This window comes from Pipistrellus hanaki, assembly GCF_964339955.1.
Source record: "Pipistrellus hanaki genome assembly, chromosome: 1".
NCBI lineage: Eukaryota > Metazoa > Chordata > Mammalia > Chiroptera > Vespertilionidae > Pipistrellus > Pipistrellus hanaki.
This window is the reverse complement of record NC_140503.1, coordinates 68,642,950-68,660,872: the sequence shown is the minus strand read 5'-3', so window position 1 is coordinate 68,660,872 and position 17,923 is coordinate 68,642,950. Positions and strand designations below refer to the sequence as shown.

General features: G+C 44.2%; 1 protein-coding gene across 3 annotated transcripts in view; it reads right to left on the bottom strand.

The window, feature by feature from the left end:
• Nucleotides 1-17,923, bottom strand: part of RYR3 (ryanodine receptor 3) — a 508,007-nt gene that overhangs the window by 190,888 nt on the left and 299,196 nt on the right. For all 3 annotated transcript variants that reach the window (XM_084861661.1, XM_084861660.1, XM_084861662.1), the window contains exons 22-28: nt 16,245-16,348; nt 14,174-14,257; nt 12,384-12,543; nt 10,879-11,026; nt 9,888-10,093; nt 9,137-9,311; nt 384-592 (exon numbers count right to left, since the gene is read on the bottom strand). In XM_084861661.1, the coding sequence (XP_084717787.1) occupies nt 384-592; nt 9,137-9,311; nt 9,888-10,093; nt 10,879-11,026; nt 12,384-12,543; nt 14,174-14,257; nt 16,245-16,348 (1,086 nt within the window). The remainder of the gene's footprint in view (nt 1-383; nt 593-9,136; nt 9,312-9,887; nt 10,094-10,878; nt 11,027-12,383; nt 12,544-14,173; nt 14,258-16,244; nt 16,349-17,923) is intronic.

Genomic DNA, 17,923 nt, shown 5'->3' with positions numbered 1-17,923 from the left:
GTTTATGAGCAGAGGAGAAGCATGTCCAGGACATCTTAACAGGCACTGAACTTTTTAAGGAAAATGACATTGAGGTCTCTGAATACTGTATTACTATGACAATGGAAGTCCAGGAATGCCTGGAGAAAACACAGTGGCCCAAAGGCTTGGAGCCTGAGCTGCAAAGGGTATGTCTGCAAGGTGGTTGCCATATGTAAGATGCCACTGAGCTGCCCCAATTAAGGTGTCTGCAACGACAGCTCTGCGGGCCAGCGAGGAGGAGGCTGGTAAGCAGCCAGGGCATGGGCTTAGGTAAGCAGCTGCCCTGTGCCAGGGGCATTAGCAGGAGCTTAGTGACTTGGCCCATGTGTCCTGCCAGGTTTGCCCATGACGGGTAACATTACCTCTATGTGGGGATGATCCTTTGGCACGTTGACAAATGTTGGGAGGCGCTTGCTGAACCACATCGCAACATCTCGGTTCATGTTGACAGCAAAAGGCTCAAAGCCCTCTTGGAGGCCGCACATAGTATAAAACTTGAAGGTACTGGCATCCATCCCGAGGTTCATGCGGCCAATCTGAGACAGCCCCAGAGAGCAGATGGGCACAAAGCCTGCAGAATGGTGAACGAGAGCCCTGCCTCAGCCTGCAGTCTCATCCCAGGACTGTGAGGAAGCCTGACCTTTGCCTCCTTAACAGCTTTGAGTCCTGGCCAGAAAGATGGGACGCCACCCTTCCTGGCAGGTAAACTGAACAACAGCAGGCACATGGAGAGGATGGTTGCCCATGGTGTATGTGGGAAGGAAAAGTACTTTGGTTCAAAGTAATTTTGGGGAAGAAAACAATCATCCAGGCAGGATTCTCCTTAAACTGTAAATAAACATAAGCTGGAAAAGTAAAACCAATAAGAGAAAAAGTTAAATTCTTTATCTATGTCTTAGATCAGTGTTTCCCAAAGTGTGGTACGCGTACCCCCAGGGGTACGGGAAGAGTTTGGTGGGGGTACGCGTTGCACCGGAGTTTGGTGGGGATATGCACTGCACCGTGCTTAGCTGCGCCTAATTCTACGTTCTCATGAGTATGAGGGGTACTCAGCATTATGAAAATTATATAAAGGGTACACATATGTCAAAAATTTGGGAAACACTGTCTTAGATGAAACTGCTATTGGACCCTGGGAAATTTTAAATACTGCCCTAAACAGAATAGCGTGAGAAGCCTAAAGGAGGACTTGGTGCAAACACCTCACTTTTTCTGGGCCTCACCATATCCCCCAGGGAAATAAGAGCTCTGGTGATTTTATCAATCCCAGAGTATGATTCTGAGAAGTTTCAAATGCTGACAATATGCCTCTGTTTACCAAACACAGTTTCCAGCCCCCCATCCTCCTAATTACTGAGATGGTCCCCGCCTGAGCAGGAAGGCATAATTTTTGAGCAGGAGCTGTGGGAAACTCTCTTCCCTCCTGCATGTCTTTTCTCTCCAAGCTCACATCAATTTAAAAACTGCCTAATAGGCCAAAGCAGAAGTTCAAATGGCTTGGTGTTCTTCTTTGTGGGTATTTATAAATCATAATTGTGGACCAATAAATCAGCAGAGCTGGGAAAGCACTCTTTATTCCGGGTTTGGGAGGACGAGGCAGGCAGGCGACCAAGAGTACTCAGAGGGGAGGAAGGGCTCTGAGGCTGGTGGCTGACCCAGGGGTCTTCAAACTACGGCCCGCGGGCCACATGCGGCCTGCAGAGGAGTCTGATCCTTCCCGCCAGGTTTTTTGAGCAGTGAGCACAGCCGAGGTGTTACAGTAGGAATTAGTAGTTCATATAGTCCGGCCCTCCAGCTCTCTGAGGGACTGTGATCTGGCCCCCACTTTAAAAAGTTTGAGGACCCCTGGTAGAAATTGGTGTCCCTGCTAGCACAGGGATGTTTATTTAAGGGGAAATTTAAAAGCCAATTTTGTTAGCATTTACATTCAATAGTAAGAGCAGATCCATTTTCATTGTAGAGACCGGGACCAAAATGCGCTCCTCGGAACACAGTTGCTTATATGCTTTATCTAAGCCACAGAGTTCTGTGTAAATCCGTGAAGTGAGTGGGAAGTAAATCCCTCACAAGCGAACTTTGCTGCTTTCAGAAATGATGAACTTGTTTAGGACACTATTTAATACTGTGTAAGTCATTTCTAAATGAAGAGAGCTTCACTGCAATCCGAGTAGAGTGAGGGTGATGTCTATATAGAGATTGTCCTCTCCGGGCCACCAAGGACTGAGAGTAGGTGGTGGCCATGGCCCTCAGGAAGGTAGATGCACAGGCCAGTCAAACCCACATCATTCACACACCCTCCCAGGCACCGCTGTGCTTCTGGAATTGTTGCACTACGGGGTCTGATTGGTAAAACCATCTCCTTTCTGTGGACAGAGATTTTTATACATTAGGAATCTTTGGCAATCTGACTACCGAGTGAAGTAAGGATGCTTATTGGCAAAATTCTTGTCCCTGCTGGGACAGAGGCCCGGCAATATGCTATGAGAAGATGTGAAGGAAGGAAAAGAAACTTCCCAGATCTCATGGAGTTTATGGATATGAAAATGGCAAATGGACTAGAGGAGAGTCCACTGCTACTCCCAGGACAGTGCTTTGGTCTTAGATGGGGGCAGGAGACTACCACCCCCTGGAGCCATGATCATAAAGTGTTTCAGCCTATGGGAGTAGAGATAGGGTGTCTTAAGAAAATATCTCTTTTCCTTCCTCCTCCTTCTTCTTCTTTTTCTTCTTCTTCTTCTTCTTCTTCTTCTTCTTCTTCTTCTTTTAAAATATATTTTATTGATTTTACACAGAGAGGAATTGAGAGGGATAAAGAGTTAGAAATGTCAATGAGAGAGAAACATCAACCAGCTGCCTCTTGCACATCCCCAACTTGGGATGTGCCTGCAAACAAGGCACATGCTCTTGACCGGAATTAAACCCGGGACCCTTCAGTCCGCAGGCCGACTCTCCATCCACTGAGCCAAACCGGTTTCGGCTCTCTTTTCCTTTCTTGTCTATTAACGTGAATGGGGCAATAAGTGAACAACAGGTATAAAAGTCTGATTGGGAAGAAGCAGAGATGAGGACTTCTGAATATGAATAACTTCCTAGTCACAGTTGGGCAAACAATGTAAGGTATATGCAGAAAGGTAATATCTATTAGCATGGGGCCTTTTTTTCTATAGAACTTGGGCTCTTCATCATCTCTAGGCCATAAGTAGAAGAAATAGCACTCTTCTGGAGATAAAACTAAAGACTTGAAGAGGTAATGGACCCGACCAAGGTTATAAGAAGGGCAAGTGGTAACACAAGACAAGATCCAACACCCTCTCACTCATAGCCTAGCTGCCAGCCAATGCGTAAGAGCAGGAGTAAACATCATAGGAACATAATGCAAATAGTAGTTCTGTGCCAGGGCAGGGAGCTGCACTTATCACAGAGTAAAGTGTGATCCCTACAGGGTGGGAGCCCTTTTTATAGGGGAGAGTGCAACACTGCACCAGAAGAGGTGCGGGAACAGGAGTCCTAGAGGTGAAAGCAATGAGAGGGAAAGAGTGGGGGTACTTCCTGGAGGCTAAGTGGGCACAGCTGGGACAGCTCTTTAAAGCTGCAGAAGAGAAGCTACATTCAGACCTTAAGTCAGAAAAGAGAACCTAGAAAGGACCGAGAGCAGAGACAAATCTTTATAAGGCACCAGCACTTTCTCCTGGTGCAAATACTCAATAACCAGCTATATTAGATCAGCTCCCTCCACCTGGTGCAGAGGCTCCAATTAATGATCTACCCATATTTACAACTTATTTATTTGAGACATTAATACTTTATGTACCTTTATAACTCTTCATGATAGAAAAGGGGTACAATGACAATAAATCACAATAGATAATACTTATCAAGTAATTTCTAAGCACTGGGTTTAGGGCTCTGTAGGGTTATTTCATTATTAGCCCCATTTTACAGATACAGAAACTAAGGCTTAGCAGGTCAAATGACTTGCTGGAGGTCTGTCACCTCGGAAGCTGCAGAGCCAGCACATGGACAAGTCAGTCTGAAGCACAGTCCAGAGCAAGAAGTGGGGAGTGAAGCTCTCTAATTCTTACCCACAATGACTTGATTCTTACCCACAAAGTCTTCCTTCACTTTTCAAGCGATTTTCCTACGTGTCCCATCTTTGCCCAGTGTGCCTATAGAGCAGGCAGCCTGAGGTCCATGACCACAAGACCTAGGACTGATGACAACAGACAGCTTAGAAGAAAAGGGGCGTCCCAGCTGGCCACGTGGCTCCATAGAGTTGACCTGGATAAGGTAGTTCCATTTGGTAAGGCCCTGGGCCAGTACTGTGAACACTGACTCTTCTAAGCACTTAAACCACAGTGGCAAATGAAACGGGAGAAGCAAGATAGACAACTGAATGGGGACAGAAATACCCCTCCCTTTTCGAAGAGGTGTGAGGAGAAAATTTGCAGATGGCATTACCTTGAACCAAGATGTGCATAGACTTCTTATTCCGGAAAGGGAACAGAAGGCACACCTGTGCTTGAGTCCTAGGGATGATCCCAGCTTCTGATATACTTTGCATTATAGGCTTCATACTGACTTTGTGACTAGGGAGGGGGGTAGCCAGGAAGTCATCTTTTTATAACTCAGGAGCTTGGAAGGAAACCAGTTCTATAGAAAATCCAAACACCGAATCACTTTTAACCCATTTCAATTTGATGAAAGACACGAGAGCAAATCACTGCCACTTATAGAAAAACAGATCTTGGAGAGAAATGGTTAGATGACTGCCCAGACCATTCCTGGGGTGTTTCTGGTGTCTCAGCCCAACAGCACATGTATTACCCAATACTTTCCATTTCTTACTAAGCTTCCCAAAGATGGATTTGAGAACCAGCACTGTTTGCCTTGCAGAAAACACAGGAAACAAAAGGCATGTTTGCCCTGCCACAGCCACTCTCTGAAGCATGGCACCCATCAACAGAAAGAATGGCAGGGGACCCTTGGTACCAACATATTTGTGTGCAGTGGCAGTGACACTTCTGGCAAGGACATTTCATCTGCTGCCTATGGAAGAGCCGCCAGCAGAGTTGGGGGAGCTATTAAATGCCGACAGGCTGATGGCAGAAACAGCGCAGGAGGCTGCCCCTCAGACCCCAAAGCTGCCGCAGGAGCAGGATTTCCCCCAGGGGAGTACTGGCAGAGAGGCCGGACAGGAGACTGGCACAAAAGCCTCTTCCAGACGTTACATTCTGAGGTCTGGCAGGATGTTCGGGATTTTATCTTCCTTCCCTTTAAATGGAATAAAAGAGAAGGCTAATAGTAAAGGTTTTGCCATGGGAGCTGCTGGGCTTCCAATGAGAACTGTGTTGGTCCAGGCCAGGGATGGATGGGGTCAGGAACAATGATTTGAAAAACTCTAATGAGGCAGATAAGAGTATATCATTTACGATGCAGAAGAAGATGGAGATAAGGACTTATAAATAACTCAGAGAGAAGAATAGCCATGGATTTTAATGTCTGCTCCCATTCCTTTTCTCAAAGGACTAAAAACTTCCCACAGCACAACTCCCGCTGGGATAATGGCCCAAATCAAGGCCAGGAAGCTAGTGACCAGAACACAAACACATAGGGGATTTTGCTTCATGAGGGCTACAGTGCACAAAGCATTGTGTGTTTTGTTCCTGCAACAGATGCTTTTCCTAGCAGCTCAAGGTGAGAACTGCTGCCTCTCTCCACTTTATACAGCAAACAGAGAGATGTTGTATGATTATTCTAGGCTGCTGTGCTATTGTTATCAAAGAATGGCATGCAGACTCCTTTTCAACCTCCCTTTCTGAGCCATCACAGAGCTAACTGAAAGATCCTTCCAATTATCTTGTCTGTTATTAAAGTGCAATATGATACTACAGTATAATGTGTCAACATAATACAATTCTATTCTAAAACCACTTCCTAGTAATAGACTTTGTTGTTATTCTGAAGGTCAAATCATGTCCCCTCACACACAAAGCCTATGAGACATCTTTTTCATTACAATAGATGATCTCTAAAAGCAGAGCTATCCTAATATATCCTCCTATTATATAGTATTCCTCTGTTTAAACCCTATAGCAGCCCCATCCCCCATGTCTTAGAGAGTTCAAGGGTGCTTGGCCCAAATTAGATGATAAAATTATCTTGAATGAAAAGATGGAGTCTTGGTAATTGAGGCTGAAATCCGTACCTTGTCTGTCTTTCCAGCTTCATCTTCCAAAAATTCCACATGCAAATCTTCCAAACTACCCCGCCCTTTCCTGCAGTTTCCTGAGTCCACAGCCATTCTCTAGTTATATCCTCTGAGTGGAGTACCCTTCGCCTGAGAGGTAGACACCTCAGATTCTTTAATGCTCAGTGTCAATCCCATTCCTATAGAATCTTCCTTCTGTGTTAGTCATTCATAACCTATGGCTTTGCATTATTATTTTTTATCTTATTTATTTATTTTCTAATTACTCAAGTGCCCTCCCCCAGACTTCATTGATTTTTAAAAGGAGTGGAAGGGAGGGGTAGAGACACACAGAGAGAAACATCAATGTAAAAGAGACACATTGATTACTTGCCTCCTGCATGTGCCCAATGGGGGCCAAGGAAGGAGCCTGCAACAGAGGGATGCATCCTCGACTGGAATCGAACCCATGACCCTCCAGTCTGCAGGTGGACGCTCTAACCACTGAGCATAACTGGCTAGGGCAAAAGCTTCTTTTTAAAAAAGAAAATTAGCTTTCTGATTCTGCGCTTGTGTCTTCAATACATTCACAATGGTTTTCTGCTCCTCACTGAGGAAAGCACACTTGATCCATTCGCTGACACATTTAGCACTGGCACTGCGGACACGGTTTTTCTTCTTAGACAATCTCATTAGAACTTTAGGTCCCTCAGCATGAACTCTGAGAAGTTGACCTGGGCACACGCCATATACAGACTTTGGCTCTTTCCTAACCTTCTTGGTATAAAGGTAAACCATTCTATTACAAGAGGTCAGGACAGCCTCACTTTGTTCGAGGCTGTATTGTAGGGCAACCTCCGATGGATGCCATATCAAATTCAGGACCATTCTGGACATCTGTGGATACACACCATCCCTCAGAAGAGAGCACCTTATTTAATTTTACAACTGGAAAATGAATTCTTTCAGTCAGGCACCACACTACTTACTTCTCAGTCTTTAATGTGCGTACAAACCAGGGCCTCCTGGCCGAGTGCAGTTTCTGGCTCGGCAGGTCTGGTGGGGCCTGCAAGTCTGCATTTCTAGCAAGCAGATCACATTGGAGTAGCAAGGCTTTGGACTTACAAAGTTCTCTTAACCCTGCACCACAGACATAATTCTTAGCTCGTCCTTATGTTGAGTCAAAGTCTCCCAGTTAGTCAATTTCCCCAGTCCATGCACAGGAGGGCTAGGAAAAAGTCTCCTGTTTTTGGGCTCCTCCTACCCCAGGGAGCTCCTCAGATCCAGGAGGAGCCTGAACCTCCTAGTGTTTCATTTTCTTCCACTGGTGGTGGTGGTAGTGGTTGGGGAGTTGCTGGGTAAATATCTGTTTCCTAAGAGCAGTGTCAGAAGAGGTCTTCTCTACATTGCCCTCATCCACCTATATATTTCCTCCCCTTTGCCTCTGAACCAGCCCACAGGTCTTGCTCTCTGCTGGCAACGTCTTCCCACACATTTCCAAAAAATAGGATTCTTTCATTAGAACTCTGATTTAAAACCTTTCAGAGGCATTAAAATATGACCCAATCTGGCTTTAGCCATCCTGTCTTTCTAGGAAAATACATTGACTCACAACCTTTCCATTTCCCCAAATATGTCGCTCTCAGAAGAATCTTTAAAGCTCTTTAAGGGTACAATTGGATATGAATGTTCTCGATAACAGGTATCTGTAAAAAGTGACTTATAAAGCTAAAAGCATTCTGTAAATAAGAAATATTTATATTATTATGTATACAATTTCATATATTTCCACCGCTCTTGCCTATGCAGTCTTATATTTTTTAGCTTTGTCAGTAGGGACTATTTTTTTTTTTTTTTGTAATGTCTTAGACATTTAGAACTACCAAGGAGCTCATTTTAGAGGGGGGGATGAGATGCACAGATGTTAAATCAAATCGACCCAAGATGCCACAGGTGGGGAATAGCAGGGGCAGGAGGAGAGCTCAGGTCTCCTGACCCAGAGTAGTCTCTTTCCCTCTCAGCTACTCTGCCCCTTCCTTGTCTGTAACGAAGCAGCAGAGAGGGGCACAGCAATGGTGTGCACTCAGCAGTTAGTAAGTCATTGCCGTAGGATTTTATATCTGGTGAGGATGTTGTAACTGAGGGGGGGGGAGGGTCTGTCCTCTTATTATCTGGTCTGGATGGAGAGAGTGAAGCCCAGAGCAGTTAAGCCAGGACACAGCTTGTTAAGAGGGAGTCAGCTGCCTCTCCTGTCCAGTGCTCCTTCTCCTATGTGCCAACGACTTCTGTACACAATGAAGCCCTGTAGACAGGAAATCAGAGCGTCAATTGCTCCTTTGTGTGTCTAAAGTACTGCTCCGATTATGGTCCATTGATGGACATTAATAAATGCCACTGTGCTCAGGCTTCCCAGCATGTTTGATTTTCAAAATAAATTGTATTTCATTCAAGGGAACAGCTAAGTTGAACGTTAGTGTTTTAATGGTTCTCATCAAAGCATCAAGTTCAATTACACAAACATGCAGACTGACAATTTAAATCAGAATAAAAGAATAATTCTTTAATTCACTGACTTCTCTTCTGCCAGGGACATTAGTCCACATGCAGTTAGCATTTCTTCTGTAATACTAGGCACCCTGGGGAAATTTAAACTGCCAAGGTGCAGATCAGGGAATTAGAGGAAAGCTTCTTACTCAATCTGCCTGGAAGTTTACTAGTATTACTTATAGTTATGCTGTATATACCAACTATCCTCATTATCTTGATTTCTTCAATAATGATAGTATAAGGGCTAGTTTTCACCAGTGGGGTTTCAAATATGCAAAAGACAGAGCATCCTAAATAAGAAGATAGAAGAGCTCACCCAACTCTCCCTGGATTTTTCTACAACTCATGGAGTTGGAAGGAAGGGAAAGGTGGTCGATTTACCATTCTCAATCTCATAATCTGCGAAGGCAAGTTCTGAGCCTTTGTTGGTGATCAGCAACTCCCCATTCAGTGTGAAGATCATTGAAGCATCATCCAGGTTAATCATACATCCAACCACATCTCCTGGCTGCCAGGTACGTCCAAAATACCCACTCCCTTGATGCCAACGCTGGCCCTAGGAGATAAGATCCCAGAGCTCAGAGTGATGCTAGAGAAATGACCAAAGGAGCAATTTCTCCTAACTGGTAGTGGTACCTGGTTTCTACAAGGCACTCACTTCTCTACCAAGGCCAAATCACAGGGAGGAGTGATCTATCTTACAGATGAATGAAACTGAGATACAAAAGGCTCATGAGAAAAGGTGGCCCAAGTTTCCCAATACCTAGTCAGCTATGACAATAAGCAGGCCTCCCTCTAAGGCAAAGTGGTAAGACTTTCCCAGATACTGGCTGCATAGTGTTCTGTGAACCTCCTCTGGAGTAGAGGCACTGGGGTGAGGGACAAGGGCAGATAGATGTACAGGTAATTACAGAAAGAAGTTGGGTGTATAGTTCTCCCCTTCACCAGAGCAAAGAGCAAAATGATAATCACTAGGTAATAACCTAATAGTGGTTTAAATTAAACCACTGTGGTGGTGGCCACTGATTTTGAAGCCAGAGACCCAGACACTCAGTATTTTCAACTTCCAGTGAAGTGTTTGGAGCAAGAAAAAAACTTGGACTGAGGATGTGTGGACACTGTCCAGACTCACCCTGCTGCCTTCAAACACAAAGGCTTGATCATCAGCCCCCAGCTCAACATCAGGCCGACAGCCCGGTCTGGCCCAGCCCACACGCATGTCTCCTCCGGTCACCACCTCAAACTCAAAATACCACTTTCCAGATCTCACTGCATAAGACCTCTCTACTCGGAAGAATCGGATCTTGTCTATGCTGACTTTCTCCACAGCTGGGTCAGCTATCATGAGAAGGAAGGGGAGTTGAGGGTGCAGAAGGGAAAGAGAGAGAGAAAAGACAAAACTTTATTAATTAGGTAGCATTCCCTGAAAGAATCTGAAAACAACAAAGACTGATGATAGATCTCCCACTATTTAATATAATATTCTGTTCATAATATAATAATCATCATTTGAATCATATCATTTTACAGAGGAAAAACTGAGACTCAGAGAGGTTAATAAATCACTTGTTCAATGTCACAGAGCCAATAATTCAAGAGCAAGGATTTGAACCCAGGTCTGTCTTATCCCAAACCCATCCCTATAACCACTTGTAATACTGCTCCAGTGGCCTGGAGGAATATTATGGGGTATGGGATGACAATGACATATAAAGTATAGCTGTTGACTTAAATCAGTGAGAGAATTTCATTGAGGGATGAGATTATCTGGTCCAAAATTAAGCTGATATTCACATGTTTGGAAAATAAAAGAAATGAAGGTTTTGTGACCAAATAAATAACCTGAAAAGTTCAGCTATGCTGGATAATAATTTACTCCCTGTAGGATTGAGTCATAGAGGTGCTCATTACAGACACATCTGTCAATGGGACAGTGTTTTATTATCAAACATAGTTTCCCCACCCATCACCCTGCTTCTTAAAATATCCCATTTAGTTTAGTGCTCTTCAGCACCAGTATCATTTTTAATGATACAAGTTAGACTTACTCAAAGGTAGCATTTCCCCAGAAGAGGGCAAGTAAAGTTAAATAGGGACCAGAATGAGCAATCTCCACTCATTACCTAGTTCCTGGTCTGATGGCTCGATGTTATAGCCATAGCCAACGAATGTCCGGACAGCTTCGCGAAGGCTGTCCCTGTTTGACTTCTTGGTACGCTCATCCAGTAATGCATATGGCACCAGGCGGGGATTTCTTTTGTTCTTCAAATCCTAGGCAAGGCCAGAGAAAAAAGGTTTGAAGAAAATACATTCTGTTTTACAAATAGCTTGTCCCACTCACACATTCCCAGCCACAGTCCCTTCTTTCTTGTGAGTCTACTAGCTCTTCTCCTAGTGCTGGGATATTTCGCAGTATGCATATCTATTACTTCTCTTCAGACTTAAATGAGTATAAATGGGAAAAAAACTTAATTATATTCAAAGCCAGCATTAAAGAAACACTTTTTAAATAATGCCAGGCTAGGAGTATAATGAAGTGTCATGAAAGAGTTGGAAACCTCCATTCTCAAGGCAAGGCAGATGGGGATTTATGTAACTACCCCCCATGGAACAATCATGCCATGATTTAAACTGTTAGAGCCTCCTCACAACAGCCTCTTAACAGAGAAACGTTAGAAAAGGTGGCAGAACCATAGTGGGTCCATTTCATTGCAGAGACACATACTCATATCAGAGTCTGCCTCAGTTCCTTAGGGAGGACTAAGAAGATAATTGCAGTGATAAGTCATTATAAATAAATATTCAGCCTGACATTAAGCCCTTTAATTCCCTCCCTACAATGGTTCCTTTCGTAGTGGTCTTCTTGCTTCTGCACATGTGTAGGTTCAGAGACTCAGATATGAATGAAAATGAGTACACACAGCTATTCCTGAACTTCCTTGACTCTAATCCTGGTATTTAACATGAGGAAGGAAGCATCTCAAGAAGAGAGTGTGCCAGATGGTTTGGAGCTGAAATCTGGCTCTAAACTCTTCCTAATTCCTTGCTGCACCCTGGCTCTTAGGCTGCCTCCTGCTCAAACTAAGAATCATGACTGCCCAGGAATCTTGGCCTGATGAACTGAAGTAAGAGGGGCACAGGATTCTGAGAAGGTTGGTTTGCCCCTCGCCTGTGTTAGTGTCCCCTCCTTTTCACTCTCAGTGGTAGATATGTGAGACCATTCCAGAAATACAGCTGAGCTGATGTTGATTTGTGAGAGCCTTGGAGAGTGGCATGAAAGCTCAATTCTCCACAAGGCATGCAGCAAGACAGGGAGGGGATGAAGGCAGATGCAGCCAGTAGGCACACACATGCAAGGGCAACACAATCACAAGTGAACCAGACTAATAAAAGAAAGTAAAGTTGTCCTTCTATAAAATTGGAATTGTGCTGAGAGTTAATATCACTGTTATGATTATGAAGACTGTCCAGGCCCAAGATTCTATAAATAATGAATGAGCTGAGGCAGGGAGGACAGAATGCAAGGAAAATGGCCATTTTCCAACCTAACGCCCACCAAAATAATGGCATGTTGATGGAGGATCACGTCTCCTAACTTTCCCAGCAGGCCTGACCCAGCACTTCTCACCTGTTGAATGCCATAAGTCCATCCTTGTTTTATTCTGTCTTTTGCCCAGACATTATGTGCATTTTCTGCAAGCTTATCCACTAAGATTTCCTGAGAAGGTAATAGCTTCACATCAGACAAATCCAAAGGGACTGGTTTATAGCCATTAGACATGATATAGCTACAAGTAAAAAGAAAAAAAATTATGTTTTGAACAGATCTGTATGTCTCCCCCATTTCAGATTTTAGATCAATAGCACATAGTAAGAGAATTCTGAAAACTGGGCTCTAGTCACAGCCTCTCTCCTGTGGCAGAATGGATAGGTCAATTCTATTTCAAGTCAATAGATGAAGGCCCTCATCCACCATCATTTTAGTCAGAGTGTGTCACAGACTCAAAGGTGACTGCTGAAGAAAGTGTATGTATCCATCCTTATTTGTAATGAAACACTTATTGCTCTACAAATAATGGGTACCGTTAGCATGCTATAACACCAAGAAGCTCTTCCATTCTACTTTAAAACACAAAAGGTTCTAACCATATCATTAAGGACAGGACCTTGAGCCAATGGTTTCTTATAAATCAGCAGAGAATGATTGTTCAGTCTTGGAAAATTAAACCTTTACTTTGGGAATTAAAAAAAATCATGGCACTAGAGAATCTCTGATCTTGAAGAGACCTTAATGGTTAGGTGTCCGGTCCAGGAGTCACAGCCTCAAATGTCTTTCTTTTAAAGATGACGTGAAGATGAGAAAAAGCAGTATAGTCCATGTATTGTAGATGTGTGTGTGAATGCAGAGGACAGGGTGCACTGTAGAGTGACTCTCAGAGGATCAGATGATCATGCCACTTGGGAATGTGAGTCCAGAGGTGCCCATGGCTTCAGGATCAATGAATGCCCAGACCAGGGCCAGAACCTAATGGTGATGACTTGTAGACCAAGGCTCACACTACCCAGGAATCTCTAAGCAGGGTGAGATTCAGGGTCTATTGTAGGCATAAGATACTGCCCCTCCTCCACCTTTTCAGGATGCCTGATTATGAACTAGCCAAAATGCATTGATTGCTGCCACTGACTCCAGCAGCCTGGGCCAGCAGACTGCCCCTCCTTCTGCTGCCTCTTAGATGTGCTGCTCTCAGGCTCTGAGAGAGGAGCTTGGGAATTTAACAGGGAAGAAGGGGAAGAGAAGCATTTGATTAATTCTGGCAATGCCCTGGCTCCATAACTAATTATGACACCTGTGCGAATGTGTGAGCATCCAAGTCTGGCATACGAGGGAGGGCATTCGAGCAAGCCAGTGTGCCCCTGAGCATGTATCTGAATGTGTGAGCCCATGTGACTCTGAATGTGCAGGAAGGAGGAAGAGTAGGGCACATCCAGAGTTAGGGGCCAAATTAAATGTTGGCAGAGACACCCATTTTCACAAAGAATTTGGGAGGCTGGCCCGATGTGAGAGCAGTGGATCTTTGCTGTGGCTACCAACCATTTTCAGGGTCCTGTGCCAACTGCTATTTATAGACCAAAGGCAACACATCCAGCTGAGAGTGCTGCATCTCTTGGCTCAAAATGAATAGTAGTGTAGATCTGGGCAGAAGGAACAGAAAAAGGGAAAGCCTGGAAACACTTGTACTTTCGCAGGCTCCTGTCTGGGGCTTTCTGTGCAGCCTGAGGAACTGGAGGAGTCACCCTGGCCTGGTACTATCAGTACCCGGGGTTGTTATCTGTCTTTGTGCATGGGTCTCTCATTCTCCCAATTTGAAAACCAGACTGAAGCACTGAAGTCTTGGACCATTAAAAGCAATCACCTACTTTTTGGACAGTTTGACCTTCTTGAGATTCTCTTCAGCAGCTGGGTTAACATGAGCGATGTGACACCCCAAGGCCAGGAGGGTTCTGTGATGAAACAGAGGGAAAGATTAGGCTTAGCTGCAAATAGAGGACAGCCAGAACCCTATCTCACATCCCAGTTGATAAAAGCAAACAACTGTCATTCATTTAGACCAGCGGCTTACCAAAGCTTTTCTGCAAAGGGCGATAGTAAATGTTTAGGCTTTGTGGGTCATGTGTCTGTTACTCAACTCTGCCAGTCTAGAGCATGAAAGCAGTCATGGACAATAGGCAAACCAATAACCTTGGCTTTGTTACAATAAAACTTTATTTATAAAAATTGGTGGCCAGTCAGATTGGCCTATGGGCCATAGTTTGCCAACTCCAGATTTAAATGATAGTAAGCGTAAGAATATTAAAAATGCCATGAAAAACACACATGGTGTCAAAACAAGCCAGAGGAAAATCATTTGGGCAAAAAATGAAAAAGGATCCCAAGTCAAATTTATAGAAATATTCCTTTATTAACTGTTGGTTGAGAATATGTTTGCATATTTTCAGAAAACAACTCTCAGACCATGTGGATTCTGGCAATAGAGAGGAATTGACAGGACTACTCCAACCATGAAGACAGAAGAGAAGCAGTCCAGAGATGGAAGTTGCTGACGACGCCTTGCCATAATAGCAGTCAGCAGCTGTGTATCACTGCAGTTACCCAGGACCAAACCAGAGAAGGTTGGACCTGCATTACCACCATTTGGCCACCATCCAGAACTGAAATATAATTGCTGACATGTACATATAAAGAACTGTTTGACATTGAAATTGGGTCTCAAAAGAACTGTTGGCTCAGAAAGAAGCTCACTACAGACTGATTCATAAGCCTTTCAGCATAACGATTATTGCTTGTTTCGTTTTTTGATTCTTAAAAGTATATTTCCAGTAGGACATGATCTCACTCATCTAGGGGAAATGGTAAACAACATAGACGGATGAACAAGAACAGACTTAGAGATAAGGAGCCATGGGTCAGACTGTTGGACCTCAAAGGGAGGGTGAGGATAAAAGGGAGAGATCAACCAAAGGACTTATGTGCATACATATGAGCCTAACCAGTGGTCAAGGACAACAGGGGGGTGGGGGCATGAGTGGGGTGAGGGTGGGGGATTGGAATGAGGGGTTGAGGACAAATACGTGATACCGTAATCAATAAAGAAATAATAAAAAAAGAATATTAAAAATGTTGGTTCATAATCCCACTTCGAGACATTTTGGAGTTTACAAATTTGAATTAGAATTGTATCCTGCTTCTCTGATTCCAGGGAACAGATAGGATCATAATGGCAATTCCTGAGTCAGCGAGTACTGACTGAGCCCTCCCAATGCAGGGCCTTAAGCTGCACTAGTCACTGTGAGGTACCAGAGCCGTAACCTCAGGAAGCCTCAGGGTGACTGAAGACATCACATATATGAGCCCCTGGCAAGGCAGGATGACCCAGCATTGTTTTGCCAACAAACCACAGTGTTAAAATGTTTTGCCCTAGAGAACAGAAATACAATACACAGAGAAGAGGTAACAAAGGAAATTCAAGTTGGGAGATATCAACTTGGGCTAAAAAATGTAAAGTCTGAATTAGGCTTTTAATCATGTGTGGGATCACAGATAAGTTAAAAGTGGTTTTTAAATTGAATTTTAGTGAATCAAACCATGTTTTCTCATTGGTTTTTCAAAACACCATATCTTGTTTTCTTGATTTAACCTAACTACAAAAAGAAATTGGTGCTTTGATTCTGTCACACACCCCCCCCCCCCCCACACACACATTCCTTTTCTCTGGAAAATAGCAAATGGCCTCTAAAGAAATATATATGCTAAATAACAATGGTGGGTGTCATTCACTCTGCTAAATCCTTTTGTGGCATGAATAATCACCCTCTAATTTATCAGAATGGGTCATGTTTTCCAGGCAAAGGACATGTCTTTGAAATTTAGTTAAACGGCATTAAGTCATCCACTCACTTTAGTCCAAATTCAATTCCACTGAACACTCACTTTAAGGTTTCAGTTGACATTTGCAGGTTATAATTCTTCTCAGTTTCGGGAAGCTTTGAAAACTCCACAAGGCAGGGGTGTTGCCTTTTATTGTCATCCCGTATCTAGGTGACAACATAAAGAATATCATTTAAGTTTGACAGCTGGCACTGCCTTGGAAAACAGAAAAGGACACAGTGTGAAACATGACCCAGGTAATCTCTATCAGGCAAGGGAAAGACAGTTATTTGCTGATAGGCAAATAGATGATCTCTCTAGTAAATGTTTCAGTCCCCTAGCTGCCAGTGGCTTGTGCTCTGTGCAAAGCCAGGTATCTGCATTCAGAACATACTTTTCCAGAGAAGCAATTTTACACATGGTAGCCATGCTCCAACTGGCCGAATTCATGGAACTGCAATGCTACTGAAGGCAGCATTCTTTAGATCATAAAGGACTACAGAAGCTGGACCAGGTCAAGGTCAGCCATAAAGATGCACCTCACTTATGATTTCAGATTTTCTAGTAGCCATATTAGAAGAGAAAGAACAGGTGAAATTAATATAAATGATGTATTTAACCCAATATATCCATCATATTGCCATTTTAAAAGTAATATGAGATAATTTATTAGATATTTTAAATTATTTTTCATAGTAAATCTTCAAAATCTGGCATTTGTTATACTTACAGTGCATCTCAATTCACACTATGGCTATTGATTTAGTTAATGAATTACTTCATTAATTCAACAAATATTTGTTGAGTGTCTACTATGTGGTTGGTAATGAGCTAGACACTAAGAGTTCACTGGTGATCTGGGATAGCCCCATCCCCATGAGTAGATAAAGTCTAATGGGGCAGAATGCAATAAAACAATCCTATATAATAAAAGGCTAATATGCAAAATAGACTGAACTGTGGAACAACCAAACAACTGAACAACTAGTCACTAGGATATGTACTGACCACCAGGGGGCACGTGGGAAACATGGCAGGCGTTGGCTACGGTGGGATGGTGGAGGTGACTGGGGGTGTCAGACCAAAGTGGGGCATTGCTGTCATTGGGGTGAGCCTCTGGTGTTACTGAAAATTCTTTGCCCCCGTGCACCATGGTCTCACTCAGTGCTCGCACTTGCACTCACTGCTGGCCCCACTTGCACCCACCGCTGGCTCCTGGTGCTGGCCCTGATCTCTGGTGCCATCAGTGGGTGTGAGCAGTGGCTGCCAGCCCCGATAGCCACTCAGGGATTCTCCACTTCCCCCTGCTCCAGAGGGGCAACCAGGGCTGGCAGTCACTTCTTGCACCTGCTGCCAGCAATGGCCCCGCTTGCACCCAATGCAGGTGCCAGTACTGCTTACACTCACAGCCACTGCTAGAACCACCACTCACATCTGGCACCAGTCCCAATTCCTTGGAGCCAACAGTGGGTGTGAGCAGTGGCTGCTAGCCCAGATTGCCCCTGAGGGCTTCTCCTCCTTCTCCCCCTGCTCCTGAGGGGAAATTGAGGCAGCATTTGCACTCATTGATGGCCCTGGCCCCAATTGCTCAGTGCCATCAGTGGGTGCAAGCAGGGCTAGTGCAGTCAGCATCAGCATATAGGAGTGGCGGAGAAAGGAGCAGGGCTGCCAGCAGACAGGGTACTCGGGGCCGTGATGGGAGGGGCCAGGTGGGTTGTGGAAGATGGGCTAAGACCTGTCCC